Source organism: Trichomycterus rosablanca, chromosome 17, assembly GCF_030014385.1.
Source record: "Trichomycterus rosablanca isolate fTriRos1 chromosome 17, fTriRos1.hap1, whole genome shotgun sequence".
Classification (NCBI taxonomy): domain Eukaryota; kingdom Metazoa; phylum Chordata; class Actinopteri; order Siluriformes; family Trichomycteridae; genus Trichomycterus; species Trichomycterus rosablanca.
Window position 1 is genome coordinate 25,891,299 of NC_086004.1, and position 22,451 is coordinate 25,913,749.

Genomic DNA, 22,451 nt, shown 5'->3' on the forward strand with positions numbered 1-22,451 from the left:
CTTAGGGAGCTCCGATTTCCTCCCACAAGTCCAAACACATGCAGTCAGGTTCATTGTAGCAACTAAAATTGCCCCTGAATAGGTGTGTGTGTGTGCGAGAGCGTGTATGGTTTGTTTGCCCTGTGATGAACTGGTGACCTGTATGTGGTGTTTTCTGCCTTTCACCCAGTGAAACAGACCCACTGCAACCCTAAATAGGATGAGATGGTGGTGAAACAGACAATGAATGAGTGAATGACTTTTGTTATTAATTATTGACATAATTTTTTAAATAACTGTTCAAATTTTCATCTACTGTATAATTTTACTCTGTATTGCCACCATGTGTGGTTACTCTCCTGCTAAAGTGCACATATGTTGAAACTGGAGAGATTTATTATTTCTCCTCTTTAATCAGGCATTTATGTGCTTGACTTTCTCTGCTCTTGACATTAAACAGACACTGATCCAGTTTAATCCAGGATTAGATTTTAGTGCAAACAGAAAACAACTCTTCATCACATTTTGTAGTTGCTGCCATCTGCTAGGACAGAGAGAACGCATGTGCACTTTAAAAACATATTTCTTATATTATATCCAAATGTGCTTGTCATCAAGCAAACCAGTGTACCCGGTTTATATTAACACTGTTCAAGCCTTAAATGATTACCACTCACTCTATGGTGTCTAATAGTAGAAATAAAAAGTCTCTTCCAAAAGCCAAGTCTGTGTTCGATATAACCTTGTGAACTGATGAACCTTGTGTAATGAGTAACTACCGTTCCTGTCATGAATGTAACCAAAGTGTAAAACATGACAAGTTTCCACACTTATATTTTGGTTGGAAACGGTGAGGGTGGAGGAGGAGTAGTAATTGGTCATGACTGAGAGACTTAGAGAGACGCTGTTACATTTGGGCACAGTGATCTCAGCAATTAAACTACTAGACTAGCGATTACAGTGTCATTGATTCAAGCCCCACCACTGCCAAACCCCCAACTGCTTGCACTGTACTCAGTCAAAACTCTAAGTTGCTATGTATTTTAATCAAAATAATAATGTGTGATTTACATTTATGCAAAGCAACTTATGGTTGTGACTCAATACCATAAAAGAAATTGAGGCCTTGCTCAGGGGCCCAACAGTGGGATTTAATTTAGATACATGGTTCACTTACAGCATATACACCAACCAGGCATAACATTATGACCTCTGACAGGTGAAGTAAATAATACTGATTATCTCTTCATCACGGCACCTGTTAGTGGGTGGGATATATTAGGCAGCAAGTGAACATTTCATCCTTAAAGTTGATGTTAGAAGCAGGAAAAATGGATGAGCGTGAGGATTTGAGCGAGTTTGACAAGGGCCAGATTGTGACCTAGACAACAAAGCATCTCCAAAACTGCAGCTCTTGTGGGGTGTTCCCGGTCTGCAGTGGTCAGTATCTATCAAAAGTGGTCCAAGAAAGAAACAGTGGTAAACCGGCGACAGGGTCATGGGCGGCCAAGGCTCATTGATGCACGTGGGGAGCGAATGCCGGCTGTGTGGTCCGATCCAACAGACGAGCTACTGTAGCTCAAATTGCTGAAGAGGTTAATGCTGGTTCTGACAGAAAGGTGTCAGAATACACAGTGCATCACAGTTTGTTGCATATGGGGCTGCAAAGCCGCAGACCAGTCAGGGTGCCCATGCTGACCCCTGTCCACCACTGACTGATCTGTGTATTTTCACTCACCTAACAGAACTCACCATCTTATTTATTCATGGCACAGTCGAGCTTCTCAATTCATTTTTCATGTATGGATGTAGAAGTCTAAAACATTTCCTCTTACACATTTCACACATTCTTTGTAATCCCCTGCTGTGTCTTTTTAAATCCCATAATAACTCCTGTTATAATGCAGATCTGATGTAAAACGACAGCTAAAATCATGCAGTATTAAAATAACTCCTGTACATGTTCTCACCGTGAAATTCCCGGTGGTGGGTTTGGAACGAGGAAGCTCTTCTCCAGGTCTCGCAGCACATCGTTCAGCATGCGCACATGGGAAGGGTCGCGCTCCTTTGGGTCGTTGGCTGGTCGCATGATCTCTGACTGAAAGAAGCCAGAACTTTCTCTGAAAGTGGCTGCGGCAGCCAGAAGATCAGGCCTGATTAACAGGTCATCTGTGGAATGACAGATGGAGGAGAGAGAGATGGATAGAGTAGATCATAGAAAGGGAACAGAAAAGAAATAAATCTGTGCTCTCACATTTATTTTTGTATTCTTAATCTGATCAAGTATAAATAGAACGTATAAAGTAATACATGCAGGCGTGCCAATTTGTGATGTCATTTAGTTTAGACATTTTAACTTTGAGATAAATGTGCATGATCTGAAGCTCGTATTTCTTATATTTTTTCACTGAAAGTTAATTAAGTACTCAGACATTTTTCATACACTTTTTACCCAATGGCATTTAGACGTCTGAAGTTGACTGTATTAAAATTACACAGAAAAACTCTTAAGGCCCAGAATTACAAATGTTTTATAACTTTAAAAACTTTAAAAAAAAAAATTTTTGTCCTATTTTAAAAATTAATTAAATTTTAATAAGAAAGTGAAGTGTAACAGAAGAGGTTTGGCTCACTGTAATTAATATATTAATTAATAATTAATATATATTTTTAAATAAAGCAATTTGCACAAGCAAACATTACTAATCGTTCACATTATACCAACTTAATTTTAATACAATGTATTAGATTTTACACAGGAATCACACGTCAGTACACTTACAGAACCAGAGCTTTTATTTTTCCATAGCATTTATGTGACTAAAAGTAAAACTAAGACTAAAATACACCGATCAGCCATAACATTAAAACCACCTACTTGTTTCTACACACACTGTCCATTTTATCAGCTCCACTTACCATATAGAAGCACTTTGTAGTTCTACAATTACTGACACACCACCACCATGTCAGTGTCACCGCAGTGCTAAGAATGACTCAACACTGAAATAATATCTGCACTGTAGTGGTCCTGTGGGGGTCCTGACCATTTAAGAACAGGGTGAAAGCAGGATAAAAAGGTATGTAGAGAAACAGATGGACTACAGTTAGTAATTGTAGAACTACAAAGTGCTTTTATATGGTAAGTGGAGCTGATAAAATGGACAGTGAGTGTAGAAACAAGGAGGTGGTTTTAATGTTATGGCTGATGAGTGTGTATATATATATATATATATATATATACACAGTATATATACAGTATATATATAGGCAGTAGATCAACTTGACTTAGTTTAAGTGAATACATTAATCAAGTTTATTTTTTTTTTAACTACATTAAGCAGTACCCATCTTCTGTAGGCTCCCTGTTCATCCAGCTGTAATCTTTACATCCATTTATCTTAATCTGCACAATACTGTAACTGTGATAATGAGATGATATTACATACAGTGTCTCCTTTATCATATTTGCATAATGTATGCATGTTATTATCCATGATTGATCCCGTACCATCCTTATCCATGCATCTATTTACTATTGTCAACACTATACTGCACCTCCTTCTACACCCCTACAAACAATAACCACCCCTTCACACCCTCCAGTACTTTGCACAATTATATCTTCTGGTCTGGACTCATTTACCACAGTACTTGTGCAGTGCAGCTGAATCAGGCCTACTGTTATTATCTAAAAGGTCATTTTCAATTCATCTGGTGGAAGATATTTTAATATTATACTATACTATATTATACTGTACTGTATTACTGTATTATACTGTATCTGAAGTCTACAAGAGTGTTTAAGAAAATGCCACAACAAGAACCCAAGCTCTAAGCCTTTAAAGTCTTTAAAATTTTAACTTAAATAATCAAAGTTTCCCAGCCAATACATTCTTTTAGAGTAGTGCTTTTCCTTCAGCTCAGTAGCTAGGGTTCTGGAGTATTATTCGGAAGGTTGTGGGTTCAAAATCCAGCTCTGCCAATCAGCCGCTGCCATGAGAGTGAAGTTTAAGAATCACTGTTTGCTAGTGGGTTTGGTAGTACATTTACACTTGCACTTTCAGCATTTAGCAGATGCCTTTATCCAAAGCGACTTACAGTACTGTGACGGTATACAGTCCGAGCAATTAAGGGTTACTTACTCAAGGGCCCAGCAGCAGCAACCTGGCAGTGGTGGGGTTTGAACTAGTCTAGCACTTTAACCGCTAGGCTACAACTGCCCTCACTGTATTAAATCTTAGTACACTTACTGCTATAATAAGCCTCATTCAGATGTCAGTGTTTTCATTATTTTCATTCATCTTGCTACATCGTATTTATGTGAATTAACAGTGCAGCCAGAGCCCCACGATACCGGCTGCCCTCCAGCAAACTTTAAGTAGAAAGGCTGTTAAAAAAAAAAGGCAGACCTTAATTTAGCCAATAAAGAGCCAGCTTGATTGGCCACGACCAATCCCAAACAAACCTGATATACATGTCTGCCAGACATAAACAAAGAGAAACTGTGCAGCGGCATTTGTGACCTGGGAAGAAAGCGTCCACAACAAGTTTCCACCAGTGTGTCTGTGGAAGTGTGTGCCCATTCTGTCAAAAAGTGTGTGAGGTCAGGCACTGATATTACAATAAAAGGTCTGACCTACAATCCACGTTTCCATTCATCCCAAAGGTGAACAATGGGGTCGAGTTCAGGTCTGTCCGCTAGAGTTCCTTGACACCAAACTCATTAAACTGTGTCTGTAAAGACTTTGCTTTGTGTACAGAGGCACTGTCATGGAACAAAAAAAGCTTAGAATGTATGGTGCCTAGGTGGCACAGCAGGATATTCCGCTAGCACACCAGCACCGAGATTCTGAACTCCTCGGTTTGAAACTCGGTGTTGCCACCGGTCGGCTGGGCACAATCTCTTGGGCATAACTGGCAGTGTCTGCAGCAGACACGGTTCTGCCAGGGCAGGATGACCGGACTATGTGGGTGGGGTCTTCGAACGCTGTGTAAGAACTCTGACTGGCAGATGGAGAGGCGCCTGTGCAGAATGCATAGGTGAAAAAAGGTTCAGCAAAAGGGCTGCGTGGGGGTCGTCGGAGGCGTGAGCAGCAATATACCCACTTCGACTGCAATCAGGGATGCCCCAGCAGTGGAAGATCAATTGACTACGCTAAATTGGGAGAAAATGCATAAATAAAATAGAAAAAAGCTTAGAATTTATTTTTCGAATGAATTTTATAAAGCTTTTAGCAATGGGTGTGGCTAAGACACCAGAACTTAATAAACAAGAGTGGTATCCGGATACTTTTGTCCATATAGTGTATGATTTGACTGAATTTAATACCATAATAATTCATATCCATGTAGCTGGAGAAGTTCCCGGATCCTCAAGTACCCGTGTCCGAGTTTGTTGTTATGATATTATAGTGTAGCAGGTGAAATGAGCATTCAATAACCTATAAATATTTATTGATACTGACATGCTCGCATCTGCATATTGCATTTTAAAGTGTCAGCAATACCAACGCGTGCTTCAGCAGGGTCAGCAATTAGGAAGGCTGTTCAGGCAGGGGCAAGGCCATGACCAAATCAAAATGCAACACACTGCTTTCAATCCTGCTGTTTCACTTTAATTATGCAACACTCTTATGAATTATTACAAGCTGCAAATATTATAGGATGATATTTCCTCCTGACCCATGACCAGATGAACTGGGAATCCATTTAAAGCGAGGCTAGAGAAAAAACAAACAAACGCTGTAGCAAAATGTAAGAAAGTTAGATTTTAAACACCTCTGAGGTTGCCAGATTCTTTTAGAGAAGAGCTCCCTAAGCATCTAAAACTGAGTTTGCTTGCTTTTAGGTAGAAATAAAAATCAGCGGATCTGATAAAACAGTGGGCAGTGGTAGCTCAATGGATTAGGTACTGGACTAGTAATCAGATGGTTGCTGGTTCAAACCCCACAACCACCAAGTTCCACTGTTGGGCCCCTGAGCCTAACCCACAATTGCTTAGATTGTATTTATTTATAATTGTAAGTAGAGATTAAGTACCAGCTGCCTACCCTGAATATAGACAAAGGCGCAGAGCTTGGGGGTTCTTGGTCATAGAAACTTATGGTGATCAGGGATGTTGGGTTGTTGTGGTTCTGCTTCTCTTGTCCGATCACTCAGGTTTGATGATGGTGGGGGAGGTGGGCGCTGATGTCCTGTAAAATCCCTCATGACTTTGTTACCTGCTCGCTCTCCCTTTAAGTTATGCATTTTACTCTTAATGATTTCACATTTTAACTACATCTTCTGTTGTTTTACCCCGAGGTTGAAGCCTGCAAGTCGAGACTGCTGTGCCCACAATGCTGCTCCTGCTAGATGTGATGGAGGCCTGGCTTGTTTGCACCAAAAATGTCAAGAACTCGCTACGGACTTTATCACAGACAAATAATGAAGAGCTCCAATTATCTTTGCTTGTTATAACTTTTAGTTTAATTTAATTTTGAGTATGTATGATTTGTGTGAATCCTATTTATTTAAAGTATCCTCCAGGCCACCCGAGGAGGATGGAGGTCCCTGCTGAGTCTGGTTTCTTCCTGTAATTTTAAGGGAGTTTTTCCTGGCCACTGTTGCCCTGGGTTTGCTCAACAGGGGGTTTTGGTCTGTTGGTCCTGGATTCTGTAAAGCTTCTTTTACATTTACATTTTCGGCATTTAGCAGATGCTTTTATTCAAAGCGACTTACAATTATGACATGAACATGATTTTGAGCAGTTGAGGGTTAAGGGTCTTGCTCAGGGGCCCAACAGTGGCAGTGGTGGGGCTTGAACCGGCAACCTTCTGATTACTTCCAGTACCTTAACCTCTGAGCTATCACTGCCCTTTGAGACAATGTTCATTGTAAAAAGCGCTATACAAATAAATTTGACTTGACTTGACTACCATTGTGGTACAGACATCACCATAACATTGTGTTATTGTATACTTTCACCCCTAGGTGGGAGCATCATCATTGCTAAGTAGTACTGTTATGCACTTTGTGTTTTTTATTATGTTAGTCGTATAATTTACCGCTGGACCGCTGGTTTAAACCAAGCAACAGGACACAGTTGAACACATGAATTCATGCACAGGAATAAAATACCAACATCATTAACATGCCTGCCGCACCTTCATGTGTCACTGCAGACAAACGGTCCAAAGGCCACAGGTTAAAAACTACTGCCCCCTGATGTTCGGGTGCCCAGAACCTTAGAGCATGAAGTGCACTTGTGAATAATATTCATGTGTTATAGTCTGAGCAGGTGGCTCTGCAGTAAATATATCTGAGAGAGAAAGCAGAAGTGACGCTAGCAAGGAGCGACTGCGAGCCGCTAGAGAATATGCATGCTGTATGAGGAGAGAAAGAATCTGAAGATAAATATAGCAAAAAAAAAGCCATTCCCACTCCACAAACTTGCAGGTCCCTCCTGGCTGTGCGGGGAGAGCAGCTCTTATGAAATATGTGGGAGGAACGCTGTAATCTATCACCCGTTCTGACACAAAGGGACGTAGAGGGACAGTGGCGCTGGCATGAGCCCAGCACAGCCTTAGGTCTAAGAAATGAAAGGAGGAAGTTGAAATATCGCGCGCAGACGCACTCCAAAGCCGGCCGAGGATGTGCAAAAGACCTCGGCCAAGGACACGAGGCAGGAAAGCAAGACGCAGAAAAACAATGCACGGACGCCCCGGGCAGGCGTGAGCGAAATTGGCATGCAGGTTCTGAAATGGCATTTGGAAAATTCATTGTGCAAACGCCCTTTTCTTCTGCAAGGACGTCGTTATCTGGCTCTGCACCTTTTCATCCTGGTGGTGCGCACCTGCGCTTTCTTCTTTACATGCAGGAAAGCAAGCGGCAGTTTTCCTCGTCTACTTCTCATGCACTGCTCATTCTCTATTCACAGACTGTTTTACATCTCACATACATGTTTATATCAAAACCCCATGAAAGGAATCAGGAAAGGAAATATAACCAATATCAATAACCAATCAATAACTTTATAGGCAGTTGTAGCTCAGTGGTTAAGGTACTGGACTGGTTCAAGCCCCACTACTGCCAGGTTGCTGCTGTTGTGCCCTTGAGCAAGGCTCTTAACCCTCAATTGCTTAGACTGTGTACTGTCCCAGTACTGTAAGTCGCTTTGGATAAAGGCGTCTGCTAAATACCAAAAATGTAAAATAACTATTTACAGGCATTTTATCTATAACTTTGCTTAAGAAAAGTAAAAAAACTTGGATAAATAAATAAATAAAAATATTGACACAATTTACCCTGCAAAATGTGACTAAAGCATGTTTTATGTTAAATAATAATAGTTTCTAAAAATGTTTGTTGTTATAACTGAACTCTGTTTTATTATCATTTGTTTGTGAAATGTGCTGTCAACTGGCATTTACCTATACATGGTGTATATACACTTTATAGATAATGATGTATAGATGATAATAATAATAATTCTTATTAATATATGATGATGATACTAATAATAATAATATTAATAATATTTGTGTGTACATTACAAGAAAAAAGGAAACAAAAACAAAAAAGCTGTAAATCAGCCACAGTCGTGTTCACGGGAGCGGTTGCCAGGTGCCAGAATTAGCCTATTAAGCTGTGAGACTAAGTAACTCCAGGCGTAGGTTGAGTTCTTTTTAGTGTGTGCATAGATAGATTAAATTAACTATGTATTACAGCATACGTGATCAGCCATGTGATGTGGTCTCTTATGAAGTCTGTTTTTGTTTGGAAACGTTCACCTGCTTTGCACCTATCCTGAATGTAAATAAGTAAAGGATTTGTGTGTTTTATTTAGCTTGCTTACGATCACAAACGAAACACATTTATTTAGGGAGCCAACTGTTCCATCTTAATATTGCACATCATACAATATGGATGACTTAGGCTTAGCTAAGGAAGTGTGACTGCTGGGCGTGTGATGAGAAATAGATTGATAAAATGTTACTCCCGGCAGGACTGTGTGATTTATGATTGACTAGAACAAACCATAATGCTGCGACTGCCATGCATCAAATGCTAGACAACGATAAATACCATTGTGACATGCTTATAATAATATAAATATGACATATGATCCAAAGGCCACATGACTTCATTGTCTTTCTAGACATGGTTACTTAGCATGATTCATTTATTGATTTATTATTTATTTAACAACAGTAGCGATATGGTATCCCATTAGGTTCTGTTCTGGGGTCCTTGTTGTTTTCACTGACTTTTACATTTATGTAAACAATACCAAGTCATTAGTTTATTCAAACTTAACAGTGTTAAAAACATAAAAGGTGAAAAGTTTGTTCTTTTAAATTCCAGTCAACTAAAACTAGGTGTGCTCAAGATACGGGCGCTTATTTACTCCTCATGCTCCCGGTCTACTGTAATACTAAATATAAAAGCTACACAGGACCTTGCTGTAAAGTCCTGTGACTCTTATTTAAGTAACATTTTAAAATCTGTATAATATGTGAGCCAGTCAGTGGATTGATGGCCCTGCCTTGTGGCTAGTGTTTGACAGTGGTGCTGGATCCACTGTGACCAAAGTGAATCATAAAAATATATGTGAATATTATCATTTTAAAAACAGTAAAGTATCACCCCTGAATGGTGCTCATAAACTACATGCTACAATAAACTCAGAACTGAACTGTTGCTACTAGCTGACTGCCCTGTAGTTTCCCACACTGAAATGTAATATATGCCATATACAGTGGGGGAAGTAAGTATTTGATCCCCTGCTGATTTTGTAAGTTTACCCCCTTACAAAGACTTGAACAGTCTATAATTTTTATGGAAGGTTTATTTTAACAGCGAGAGACAGAATATCAACAAAAAAATCCAGAAAAAAAACATTAAATAAAAGTTATAAATTAATTTGTATTTAATTAAGGGAAATAAGTATTTGATCCCCTACCAACCAGCAAGAATTCTGATCCCCACAGACCGGTTATGTGCCCATGAGGCACACAAATTAGTCCTGTCCCTGTATAAAAGACTCCTGTCACAGAATCAGTTTCTTCCTTTCAAATCTCTCGACCACCATGGGCAAGACCAAAGAGCTATCAAAGGACGTCTGGGACAAGATTGTAGACCTGCACAAGGCTGGAATGGGCTACAAGACCATCAGCAAGAAGCTTGGTGAGAAAGAGACCACTGTTGGCACAATAATTTGAAAATGGAAGAAATACAAGATCACAGTCAATCACCCTCGCTCTGGAGCTCCATGCAAGATCTCACCTGGTGGGGTAAGAATGATTCTGAGAAAGGTGAGGTCAGTCCAGGATTACACGGGAGGAGCTTGTCAATGATCTCAAGGGAGCTGGGAGCAGAGAAATGCTGGATATGACCCCAAGAACACCATCCCCACCGGGCATTTCTTTGCCTCCAAACACGGCGAGTGGAGTTGATGCCAAAGAGCTCAATTTTGGTCTCATCTGACCATATCACATTCTCCCAAGCTTTCTCTGAATCATTCAGGTGTTCATTGGCAAACTTCAGACGGGCCTGTACATGAGCCTTCTTGAGCAGAGGGACTTTGCGGGCACTGCAGGATCTCAATCCATTACGGCGAAGTGTGTTACTAATGGTTTTCTTGGTGACTGTGCTCCCAGCTCCCTTGAGATCATTGACAAGCTCCTCCCGTGTAATTCTGGGCTGACCTCACCTTTCTCAGAATCATTCTTACCCCACCAGGTGAGATCTTGCATGGAGCTCCAGAGTGAGGGTGATTGACTGTGATCTTGTATTTCTTCCATTTTCGAATTATCGCACCAACAGTGGTCTCTTTCTCACCAAGCTTCTTGCTGATGGTCTTGAAGCCCATTCCAGCCTTGTGCAGGTCTACAATCTTGTCCCAGACGTCCTTTGATAGCTCTTTGGTCTTGCCCATGGTGGTTGAGAGATTTGAACAGAAGAAACTGATTCTGTGACAGGAGTCTTTTATACAGGGACAGGACTAATTTGTGTGCCTCATGGGCACATAACCGGTCTGTGGGGGTCAGAATTCTTGCTGGTTGGTAGGGGATCAAATACTTATTTCCCTTAATTAAATACAAATTAATTTATAACTTTTATTTAATGTTTTTTTTCTGGATTTTTTGTTGATATTCTGTGTATCTCTGTTAAAATAAACCTTCCATAAAAATTATAGACTGTTCAAGTCTTTGTAAGGTGGTAAACTTACAAAATCAGCAGGGGATCAAATACTTATTTCCCCCACTGTATGCCCCTATATCAATAATGTTTTTCTCCACATATGTTACCTGTAAGGTGACATATTATCATAATATACATGTATCCACTGGATATATGTAGATATAAATTTATAACATATATGAAATACCCATAATAAAATGCATGTATGTACATATATTAAACATATCTTTAATAAAAAAGATGATTTTTTATTTGGTATTATATGCTTTATCCATATATGTTAGTATATATATTTAATGTATATATGCAATTTTATTAACATAACATATACAAAAAAGGCTGTATGCCAACATATGATTTGTCTTATTTTCAGGCATTCATGTATATGTTTTATATTTAAATGTTGTGTAATATCCACATATATTGGGTATAAATATATAAATAAAAACAGCCCATTTCTTTATGAGATTTAGCTAGTTCAGCTGCGGCTGGTGTCGTTACTGGAAAATAAAAATCTGATCCTATTAACTCTGCTTTATCTCATTTACACTGGCTGATTGGTAAATTCTGCCCTGATTACAGTCCTGCTAATGACCTTTAATGCTTTGGTTTGGCTTCTGCAAATCTTGCATATCTCCCCAAACATTTTTTGAATTGCCTAAAGACTCTGAACTAGCATTTCAGAATAATCTGGCCTGTTCATAATTACTTAATGATGATTATTATTTATTAACATGCTTTACCACAAATAATCATGGATTAATGATGTGAATTTATTTATACAAAAGCAATGGACTCCAGATAAAAAAGTATCCAACACCATTTACTCTACCACTCATCATAAAATAAATATGTCAATTGTAAAATTAAGGCCCAGCAGTCACACTTTCTTAGCTAAGCCTAAGTCATCCATATTGTGTGATGTGCAATATTAAGGTGGAACTGTTGCCTCACTAAATGAATGTGTTTGTGACCATCAGCAAGCAGATAAAAAAGTATCCAACACCATTTACTGTATCACTCATCATAAAATAAATACATGTAAAATTTAAATATAAATATGAAAATAATCATATAAATAAATTATTAAGTTATCATTTGGTGCTCGGGTAGCACAGCAGTCTAATATGCTAGCCTACCACCACTGAGATCCGGGTTTGAATCCCAGACTGGATGGCTGGGTGTGCACACAGAGATGATTGGCTATGTCTGGGCAGGGAAGGGGGGCTAGGGAGGAATGGGATGGATTGGCGCCCGGTCTAAGGTTTTCCTGCCTTGCACCCAGTGTTTTTTGGTTGAACTGGGGCTTCTGTGACCTTGACCTGGCCGAGCATCTCCAGCATTGTATGGGTTTGAACATGTTATTAAAGAATGTGTGTGTGTGTGTGTGTGTGTGTGTGTGTGCTGGTGTATACATTTGCAATTAAGACTTTTTGCAGATGCTTTTATCCAAAGTGACCTACAACTGTAAAGCAACTAAGCCTTGCTAGTGCTACTTGCTAGTGCTACCTGCTAGTGAATGGGTGTTTTACTGCCTGTGTGTGTAGCTGCATGTCTACGTCCTGCTGTTGAGGATGATATATTAATAGCCCAGATCTTTATGGCCTCACATGCTGGCTGGGTAAGAGAGGATTATGTGGCAATTATGCAGCTCACCTGTCCTGCTTTTTGTCTGCATGAATATTTAATGTCAGAAGCACAGCCGTGTAGAGAGCGACGTCTCAGGGGGGAGTCCTTACCCTTCGTTACACCGTGTGCAGACTGGGAGGTGGGAGTGACACATTTTTGAGACCCTCGGCATTATAATCACACTTGATTGGAAGGAATTTAATACTGCAAGTCAAAAAGGCATTCGCTAATAAAAATTAAGTAGGAGGTCACGACTTCTGGATTCCTCTTGATGAAGTTATTTAATAAATGAACAGAGTTCAACCCTATTTTTTTGTCATTTTGGACCAGACTTAATTAATGGCTCCCTTTCCAAAGACATTGTAAAAGGTCTGATAATCCTGCTTATTCTTAATGACCACGAATGGGAAAAAGAAATGCACCTGCCTCATTTAAACATATATATATATATATATATATATATATGTGTGTGTGTGTACATACATATACATATACATGATATATATATATGAAAGTACACTAGCCCACACTATTGCTGAGATCCGATGGTTTAGGGTTTGAATCTAAGTGGTGCTACTGGGCAGTCAGGCATCTGCACAGACATAATAGGATAATGTCCAAAGGGTTGAGGCAGGATGACCAGAACAGTCTAGCCATTGAGAGGGGCACTTGTCGTTACACTTTCAGTGCCAGTCCCAAGCCTGGATAGAAATAGGGGCATTCAGCATAAAAATCGTCCCAAATCTGGTATACAGACCTGATCTGCTGTGGCAATTTCTAAGTACGGGAACAACTTTGTAAAGTTTTTTGTTTGTGTAGTAGAAACTATGAGTTATGTGTGAAAATGTGACTTTTTTAATAATTAAAAGGCTGCTCAGAATAAACTACAATAAAAGCAAAAAACCCAAAACTTTTTATATTTATGCTTTTACATTATGATTCGTCTTTGAACTCAAGTCAATAACTCTAAATCTCTGGCCTCTGTGAGGTTTAACTATACAGAACATCAAAGACACAAAACAGAATGCGCAGGGCTTTAAGACCTTTTCCTTCATTCTAACAAATGTATTGAGTATTTTTAGGGATTTTGTTATGACTAAACTTGTAATATTTCACTTAATTCTGACAATTTAGAATTAAAAAAAGGGAAACAGTTGATAAATCTCCTTAAAAACAGTATTATTGTCATTTCTAACCCCCCATTTACAGCTAAAAAGAAAAATAAGTGGAAATATGTTAGTACTTTACAGCTCAAATTCCAGTTTCCAATTCCCACTCATTCTCAGTGTCATATATGTGTTTTCCACCTGTGTTGTGTTCGCTAATTACCCTATGTTCACTTATTTTGAGTTTGTTCCTCTCCTTGTGTTTCTCTATTTATACACATTTTATGGTTTAGTTCAGTGTTTATTATAAGTCACATGATCCTGTTAACAAGCCTTTTGTAATTTTACTGCCTAGTGTTTAGACCATAGCCTGCTTTATCTGTATCTTGGTTTTGACTTGCCTATTAAACCTGATTGTAGATCACCTGACCATGATTTTGGATTCTATCTTTGGATTTGTTTGCCTTGAACATGCTCAAACAAAACCTGCATTTGCATCCTAAAGAGTGGACAAGCCTTCGTTACAAAACCAAAGCACACTAAGAAGAAATATAAATTTACATCAAAAATTTACATCCTAGTGGTTAAGGTACTGAACTAGTAATCAGAAGGTAGCTGGTTCAACCCAGGTTGCTACTGTTGTGCCCTTGAGCAAGGCCCTTAATTCTCAATTGCTTAGACTCGATGCTGTCACAGTACTGTAAGTCACTTTGGATAAAAGCATCTTCTAAATGCAGTAAATGTAAAAGTAAAGCCGTGTTACCTTTGAGGTTATTCTGAATGTCCAGCGCTATGTCCAGGGGGGAAAATGGAAGGACAGGATCAGTAACGAGTCGCATAATTGCCTCTGCACTCATCTAGATCAATAAAAGACCAAAACAAGAACATGATCACTGTTTAGCTGGGTTATTATGGTTAATTAAAACTAATGATTAAAAAGTGCACCTGCATTTAGCTCACTTAAAAAGACCATAAATCAATGTTTATTTTTATTTATTTATTTTTATAGCACCAAATTTGAATATTCTCAGTTCCCTTTTGCACACTGGCAACTCAATACCATTGCCATCTTGGGGCCACAAGCTTACACACTCCAACCTGTGTAAAGCTGTCTGCTGCAAAAAATGTAAAGACGACCATGTTGTTCTCTTCATATTCTGCAAAAAGAGTCGCTGTTGCCACATTTTGCCTCCCCAATCTCACACAATTAACTGGGTCTGCTGAGTGCCCTGGCTGAAACTGGGTGGTGGTGTTCAACTAGCATGTTAAACTGCTGCGCCACCCAAACACAATAAATTATCTTTTCTACCATCTTACTGTTTTTGTAGAGTATATACACCGATGAGGCATAACATTATGACCACCTCCTTGTTTCTACACTCACTGTCCATTTTATCAGCTCCACTTACCATATAGAAGCACTTTAACATTATTTAACATTATTTAACAATATAATGTTATGCTTCATCTGTGTACATATACACTTGAACAATACAATTAAATTCTTTTTCCACATGTGCTAGCTTGTTTGCAAGATGGGGTCAGAGCGCAGGGTCAACTTGAGAGGTTTAAGGGCCTTGTTCAAGGACACAACAGTGGGATTCAAACTCTCAACCCTTCAACTGATAGCCCAAAGCTCTAGGCTACCACTGTGCACTGTAATGATAAAGCCAGCTTCAGTATTTAGTATTATTAAGCCATTTTCTCCACCATGCTAATAATAAGCCTATAAAAACTATAATACTATTACTGATAAAATCACAATGAAAATGAGACGAACAATGAAAAAAATAAATAGATGTACAAAATAAACTCATATTCAGGTCCTAGTTTATCATAACCAACATATTTTCCCTGTACTACTGTAATCCCTGAACAGAAGGTGTTTGGAGTGTTCGGTTTGGTTATTTTTGCCTGTCGTAGCTCTACAGTCAGTCAGTGTTTCATGCTGTAGGTCAGCCCCAAGGCTTCACTCCAGTACCTGCTGTGCAGATTCGTTCCTCTACAGCACAGCGACATCTGTTTCGAGCTATTCTTGGATACTGATTATCTTCTGAGCACCTCTGTTTGGATTTCAATTGACAATCTGGACAGTTTTTAATCTTAGTATAATTTCCCAGTTTTAGGGTTTTCTTCCTCACCTTGAAACAGAGCCGACTGTTCTATATGCTTTTTCATGCCTGCTGTCGTGCTGTCTCTATTTATATGGACACAGAGAAATCAACAGCTGGTCTAATTAGAATCAGTAAGAACAAATAAGCAAAGCTTTTACAACCCCAAATCAGAAAAAGTTGGGACAGTATGGAAAATGCAAATAAAATAAAAATGCAGTTCCTCACATTTACTTTGACTTTTATTTGATGTCAGACAGAATGAACCTGAGATATTTCATGTTTTATCTGCTCAACTTCATTTCATTTATTAATAAACATCCATTCCTGCATTTCAGGCCTGCAAGATGTTCCAAAAAAGTTGGGACGGGGCAATTTAGGGCTAGTAATTAGGTGAAAAAACTAAATAATGATGCGATTTTAAGCAGGTGATGTTAACAGGTGATTGTAATCATGGTTTGGTACAAAAGCAGCATCCAGGAAAGAGTCTTTGATGAGCAAAAGAAAATTGTCAACAAATGTGTGAGAAAATGATTGAAATGTTTAAAAACAATGAACCTCAAAGAAAGATTAGAGAGGATTTGCATATTTCTCCCTCTACAGTGCATAATATCATTAAACCATTCAAGGAATCGGGAGGAATTTCAGTGCGTAAAGGTCAAGGGCGCAAGCTTAAGCTAAACAAATCTAAACCCTGAGGTATAAAACCCCTATTATCCTCTTTGTTTCATTTTAACAGCACTCCTGTTGACAACACGCTGCCATTAAAACTGCAGGGTGCATATTTTCTTCTTCTCCTAGTTTCGTGTGGACGCAAATTTTTCGGCGCCTTATTAAATCTCTGGCAGGGTAAGTTGAACTACTGGGGAATCAATTACAGGGGCGAAGAATCTGAGCGCTGATTTGAGTGGAGAGAGAAATAATGCCACAAAAAGAGTATTCATCAGGGCCAAAAAAGCACAAAGAGTGAAAAAAGCCTGTGATTTCTTATTTATGGCCGTATTTCTGGAGCTGCTTTCAAGCTCTTTCTCCTGAGAAGGTTGAAGGAGAGATCACGTGATGTGGAAGAGATGTTACTGTGCCAAGTGAAGCGCAGAGAGGGATTCATGGGTAAAATGGAGAAGCGAAAACCATGACAAAAATAGACATGTTACTATATGAGCTTTCATCTTGTGACATCTAACATTCTTGTCAATGTAGTGATGGACAGAAGAACATATGTAGAGAGCGTGTGTGGAGAATGTGTGGGCTGGAGATTTCTCTGACCATCATTACTAGTCAAAATAATGAGAAAAATAATTATTTAATAGATTTGTATTATTATCCAACTGAATCCAATTTACCTTATCAAACTCAGATTCTGTCAAGTTATATATGGAGTGCTAATTGACAGCATTTTTGAGGTCTTGCCACTGATGTTCAATGCACTTAAATCTAAGCTCTGACTAAACCACCCTGGTAGTATGCTTTCAATCACAGTGCTAAACTTTCCTGACCAGTTTAAGCTCTCTGGTGGAGGAAAATGGATGTAAAGATCAATTTGTATAACACACTGTTCATTTTCCCATCAATCTCGACTATGCTGCCAGTTCCATCCCCCATAGCATGATGCTCCCACCACCACATTTTACAGAAAGGATGTGGTTAGGACCCAAACTGTTCCACTACACGTCCCCAATTTTCATCCAAATCTGGCCGTATTTGTAGTTCTACAATTACTGACTGTAGTCCATCTGTTTCTCTGCATGCTCTGTTACCCCCCTTTCATGCTGTTCTTCAATGGTCAGGACCCCCACAGGACAACCACAGAGCAGGTATTATTTAGGTGGTGGATCATTCTCAGCACTGCAGTGACAATGACATGGTGGTGGTGTGTTAGTGTGTGTTGTGCTGGTATGAGTGGATCAGACACAGCAGCGCTGCTGCAGTTTTTAGTTTTTAAACCCTGTGCACTCACTGTCCACTCTATTAGACACTCCTACCTAGTTGGTCCACCTTGTAGATTTATCTCATCTATTGCTGCTGTTTGAGTTGGTCATCTTCTAGACTTTCATCAGCGGTCACAGGACGCTGCCCACGGGGCGCTGTTGGCTGGATATTTTGGTTGCTGGACTATTCTAGTCCAGCAGTGACAGTGAGGTGTATAAAACTCCAGCAGCATTGCTGTGTCTGATCCACTCATATCAGCACAACACACACTAACACACCACCACCATGTCAGTGTCACTGCAGTGCTGAGAATGATCCACCACCCAAATAATACCTACTCTGTAGTGGTCCTGTGGGGGTCCTGACCATTGAAGAACAGCATGAAAGGGGCTAACAAAGCATGCAGAGAAACAGATGGACTACAGTCAGTAATTGTTGAACTTCAAAGAGTTTCTATATGGTAAGTGGAGCTGATAAAATGGACAGTGAGTGTAGAAACAAGGAGGTGGTTTTAATGTTATGGCTGATTGGTAAATATATATACTGTATATATATCATGTCTATCAATATGGTTGAGGTTGTCCACACAACAAATATAAAAAAGATGTAACCAATTATATAAACATCCACTCAAATACACAGATGTATACACTAGAAGTCACCTTGCTGTAAAAGATCCAGGCTTTTCTGACAGCAGAGGGCTCTCTCGGAGAGGTTTAGCCCAGCTGATAAAGTGATGAACACTAATTCACAGTGAGAAGCAAAGACAGGATAATCGCACTCTCACTATAAAAGCAGTCTGGGCTATGCTGAGGAGATTAGTCTGCTCTGTCATGTTATCTTATTTCGAAGGTCATCGCAATGCATGCTGGAATGAATCGCTCAGAGATTTGGGGGGTGTAGATATCGGACATGTAGATGCCTGCATGTTTTATACATTCGATCTTAGATCTAGCTGAACTGTCTGATGGGTCTCGGGCAGGTAGAGCATCCATAAGATCACGCCTCGTCTATAGTGATATACAGATAGGATGCACAAATATAGAATGAGGAGGGCGAATGTATATGCGACATCTAATGTTGACCTCAACACAGACAGCATATATTGTATCTCACAGTGTCATTTACTATATTACCAAAAGTATATGGACATCCCTCCTAATCATTAGGTTTGGGTGTTTTTTTTTGGGCACGATTCATCCCTCCTTAAGACGTAATTTTTAAGTTGATCAGAGTGTCAAGGAATGTTCAAACGGTAGTCAATGACTTCCTGTTTCAGCAGGAAGTATATATAAATCATTATTCTTAATGATTATCTTAATCTGTAGTGGTCCTGTGGGGGTCCTGACCATTGAAGAACAGCATGGAAAGGGGCTAACAAAGCATGCAGAGAAACAGATGGACTACAGTCAGTAATTGTTGAACTTCAAAGAGTTTCTATATGGTAAGTGGTAAAATGATTATCTTAATCATTATTCAACATGGGAATTGTTTATTTATTAGTATTTTAACGTCATGTTTTACACACTGGGGGCGGCACGGTGGCTCGGTGGGTAGCACTGTCGCCTTACAGCAAGAAGGTCCTGGGTTCGATCCCCAGGCAGGGCGGTCCGGGTCCTTTTTGTGTGGAGTTTACATGTTCTCCCCGTGTCAGGTTAATTGGAGAAACTGAATTGCCCTATAGGTGAATGGATGTATGTGTGTGAGTGTGTGTTTGCACTGCGATGGACTGGCGCCCCGTCCAAGGTGTTACTGTGTGCCTTGTGCCCATTGAAAAGTCGGGATAGGCTCCAGCACCCCCCCCCCCCGCGACCCTAATTGGATAAACGGTTAAGAAAGTGAGTGAATTTTATCAGTGTGAGGATAAAGTGAATTCCTTATCACCCTTGTACCCCTCATTACCAGGTGTGCCAATACTTGTGGAGAGGACTGTGTGCACTCAACAAGCACTTTATTAGGAACACAATTCTGGTATGTACTATTATTGGTTATTTTACAAGCTACACCTACTGCACATTCTATTTATCAATTGAAAGGAACCCCCATAGGACCCCCACTGACTAGATGGAATGACATTAACCTGGTAGTGTGTTTTGTACTAGTTTGAGTGTATTAGGTGCAGCATTGTTGGGATTTTTAAACACCTCAGTATTAATGCTGGGAGAGAACAGTGCTTTTTAAGTCCTGCTTTACTATAAATACGTTTTGAAGAGGCCGAAGCTTCTAAGAACTGTATTTATAATGTGCTAACATATGAACAAACGACATTGTATAAGGAAAAAATGAATCTCAAGAACATTGCTTTCAAATGTGTATTGACATGACACCGCCTGAATAGACTGGAGCTTTTACGACACGATAAGTGTTTTATTTTTCAAGGCTAATGCATCAGATGGAGAAAAGTTTAGCTGCACATGATGTGCTACTCCAAAAAAACATTAACTTTTTTGTGAGTGACAACAATGATGATCTTGATTCAAAATGAAGTCTTGTAATTATTAGATAGATAGATAGATAGACAGACAGACATATAGACAGACAGATAGATAGATATGTACATAGACAGATAGACAGACAGACAGACAGGCAGATATGTAGATAGATAGTAACAAATTATTATGTTAAACAAATTATATAGAAGCAATTACCATTATATATACAAAAAATGTAAAGAAATCGTGCTGTTTAGTGAATTTCTGGTGTGATTTATGTTCGATTAAGATGCAAGGCCTGTGTTTGAATTCCTCCCAAAATCAAAGCACTCTTTGTGGCTCCTGATTTTCTAAGTGGCCTATTTATTCTGCTGACCATTCAGTAAAGCCACTCCGGCATAAAAGAGTAAAAATTACATTAATTAGAGCTGTACAAAATGTCTGCAATCACTAAGCTCAAGGTGAGACTGTCTACCTCTGAAGCAGCAGCACAAAGTAACTTATAGGTTACAATGACTAAAACAAAAAGATGATTATGTTCCTATTGAGCTGAACCGTGATCGCCCACCTCTGTAGCTTCTTTTGTTCTGAAAGTATTTAATTTTTCCCCTTTCATAAACCTTTGACAAAAAACTTGAACCTTAAATGAATGGTTTTAATGTAAACCCACGCAGCTTTAATAACTCACAACTTTATACGCATTTTATTTTCTTTGCTGAAATGAGAAGGGTGTCCACATACTTTAGTCATACAGTGCATGTGCCAAACACAAAAATACATTTCAGAAAGACATGGGTCTACTCATACAAACCATGTTTCTAAATGGTCAGGACCCCCACAGGACCACTACAGAGCAGGTATTATTTAGGTGGTGGATCATTCTCAGCACTGCAGTGACACTGACATGGTGGTGGTGTGTTAGTGTGTGTTGTGCTGGTATGAGTGGATCAGATACAGCAGCACTGATGGAGTTTTTAAATACCGTGTCCACTCACTGTCCACTCTATTAGACACTCCTACCTAGTTGGTCCCCCTTGTAGATGTAAAGTCAGAGACAATTGCTGGACACTGCCCACGTGGCGCTGTTGGCTGGATATATTTTTGGTTGGAATTGTAGAACTACAAAGTGTTTTTATAAGGCAAGTGTAGCTGATAAAATGGAGGTGGTTTTAATGTTATGGCTGATCAGTGTAGATTATATATTAATTATATAGAAGCAAGTATTATTACTGTCTGGTGTCCAAATACTTTTGGCCTCATAGTGTTTTTGGTTGACATGTATGTGATGTTTTTTTTCTTTAATTAAACAAGCTGAAAATTGGAAATAAATAATAGTATATGCATACTTGCTTCTGCTGCTTGATCAAACTGAAACACACGTAATTAAATGAGACTGACAAGTCGAAAAAAAAAAAACACAGAGTCCTTTTAAAAACAGAAAAACTGACAGACGCTTTACATTTGGAGTTTGTCATAAGCATCAAAGTCTGAGCATTATTTTCTTAGATAAAGTTTACTAAATATTTTTTTCTTTGGTGAATCACACAACAGCTCCAACGGCTAATTAGTTTCTGCTTCAGCGACTGGTGACGACTGATATCTGCACTGAGGTTCAGGGGACAGAGATTCGTTTAAGGTTCACTAAGAAAAAATACATTTCAGAATAAAATCCTAAACACACTGTAAATTGTACACACTATGAGTGTGTTCGAAAACCTAGTGAGCTGCCTTGCTGTCTTACTGTCTACACAGGCAGCTGCCTCAGTAGAGAGGATTCTAATAAGTCATTGACTTATAAGGCAGGTTATTCGATCGTGTATCTCAGACAGCGATTCCATCAGTTTTCACTAACTAAGCTAACAAAGTTAGCCTCATGCCATTCAAATCAATGGGATGGGGTGGCACAATGCGCTAGCATGTCAACTAACATCTCCCTCTGTGTACCAAAAATGGTTAAATTCGCTGACGAGCCCGAATTTGCTAATAAATACACTTGTACACGTTTATACAAATTAAAAATCAATAATAATTTATTTACGTTTAAAAAGAACTCAGTTTGTTTCTCCGCACCGTCTGCC

General features: G+C 39.2%; 1 protein-coding gene across 1 annotated transcript in view; it reads right to left on the minus strand.

Annotated features, from left to right (window-relative positions):
* Window positions 1-22,451, minus strand: part of LOC134331899 (inactive N-acetylated-alpha-linked acidic dipeptidase-like protein 2) — a 196,366-nt gene that overhangs the window by 9,274 nt on the left and 164,641 nt on the right. Inside the window, exons 11-12 of the mRNA XM_063013437.1 lie at window positions 14,665-14,758; window positions 1,950-2,148 (exon numbers count right to left, since the gene is read on the minus strand). Coding sequence (XP_062869507.1) covers window positions 1,950-2,148; window positions 14,665-14,758 — 293 coding nt within the window. The remainder of the gene's footprint in view (window positions 1-1,949; window positions 2,149-14,664; window positions 14,759-22,451) is intronic.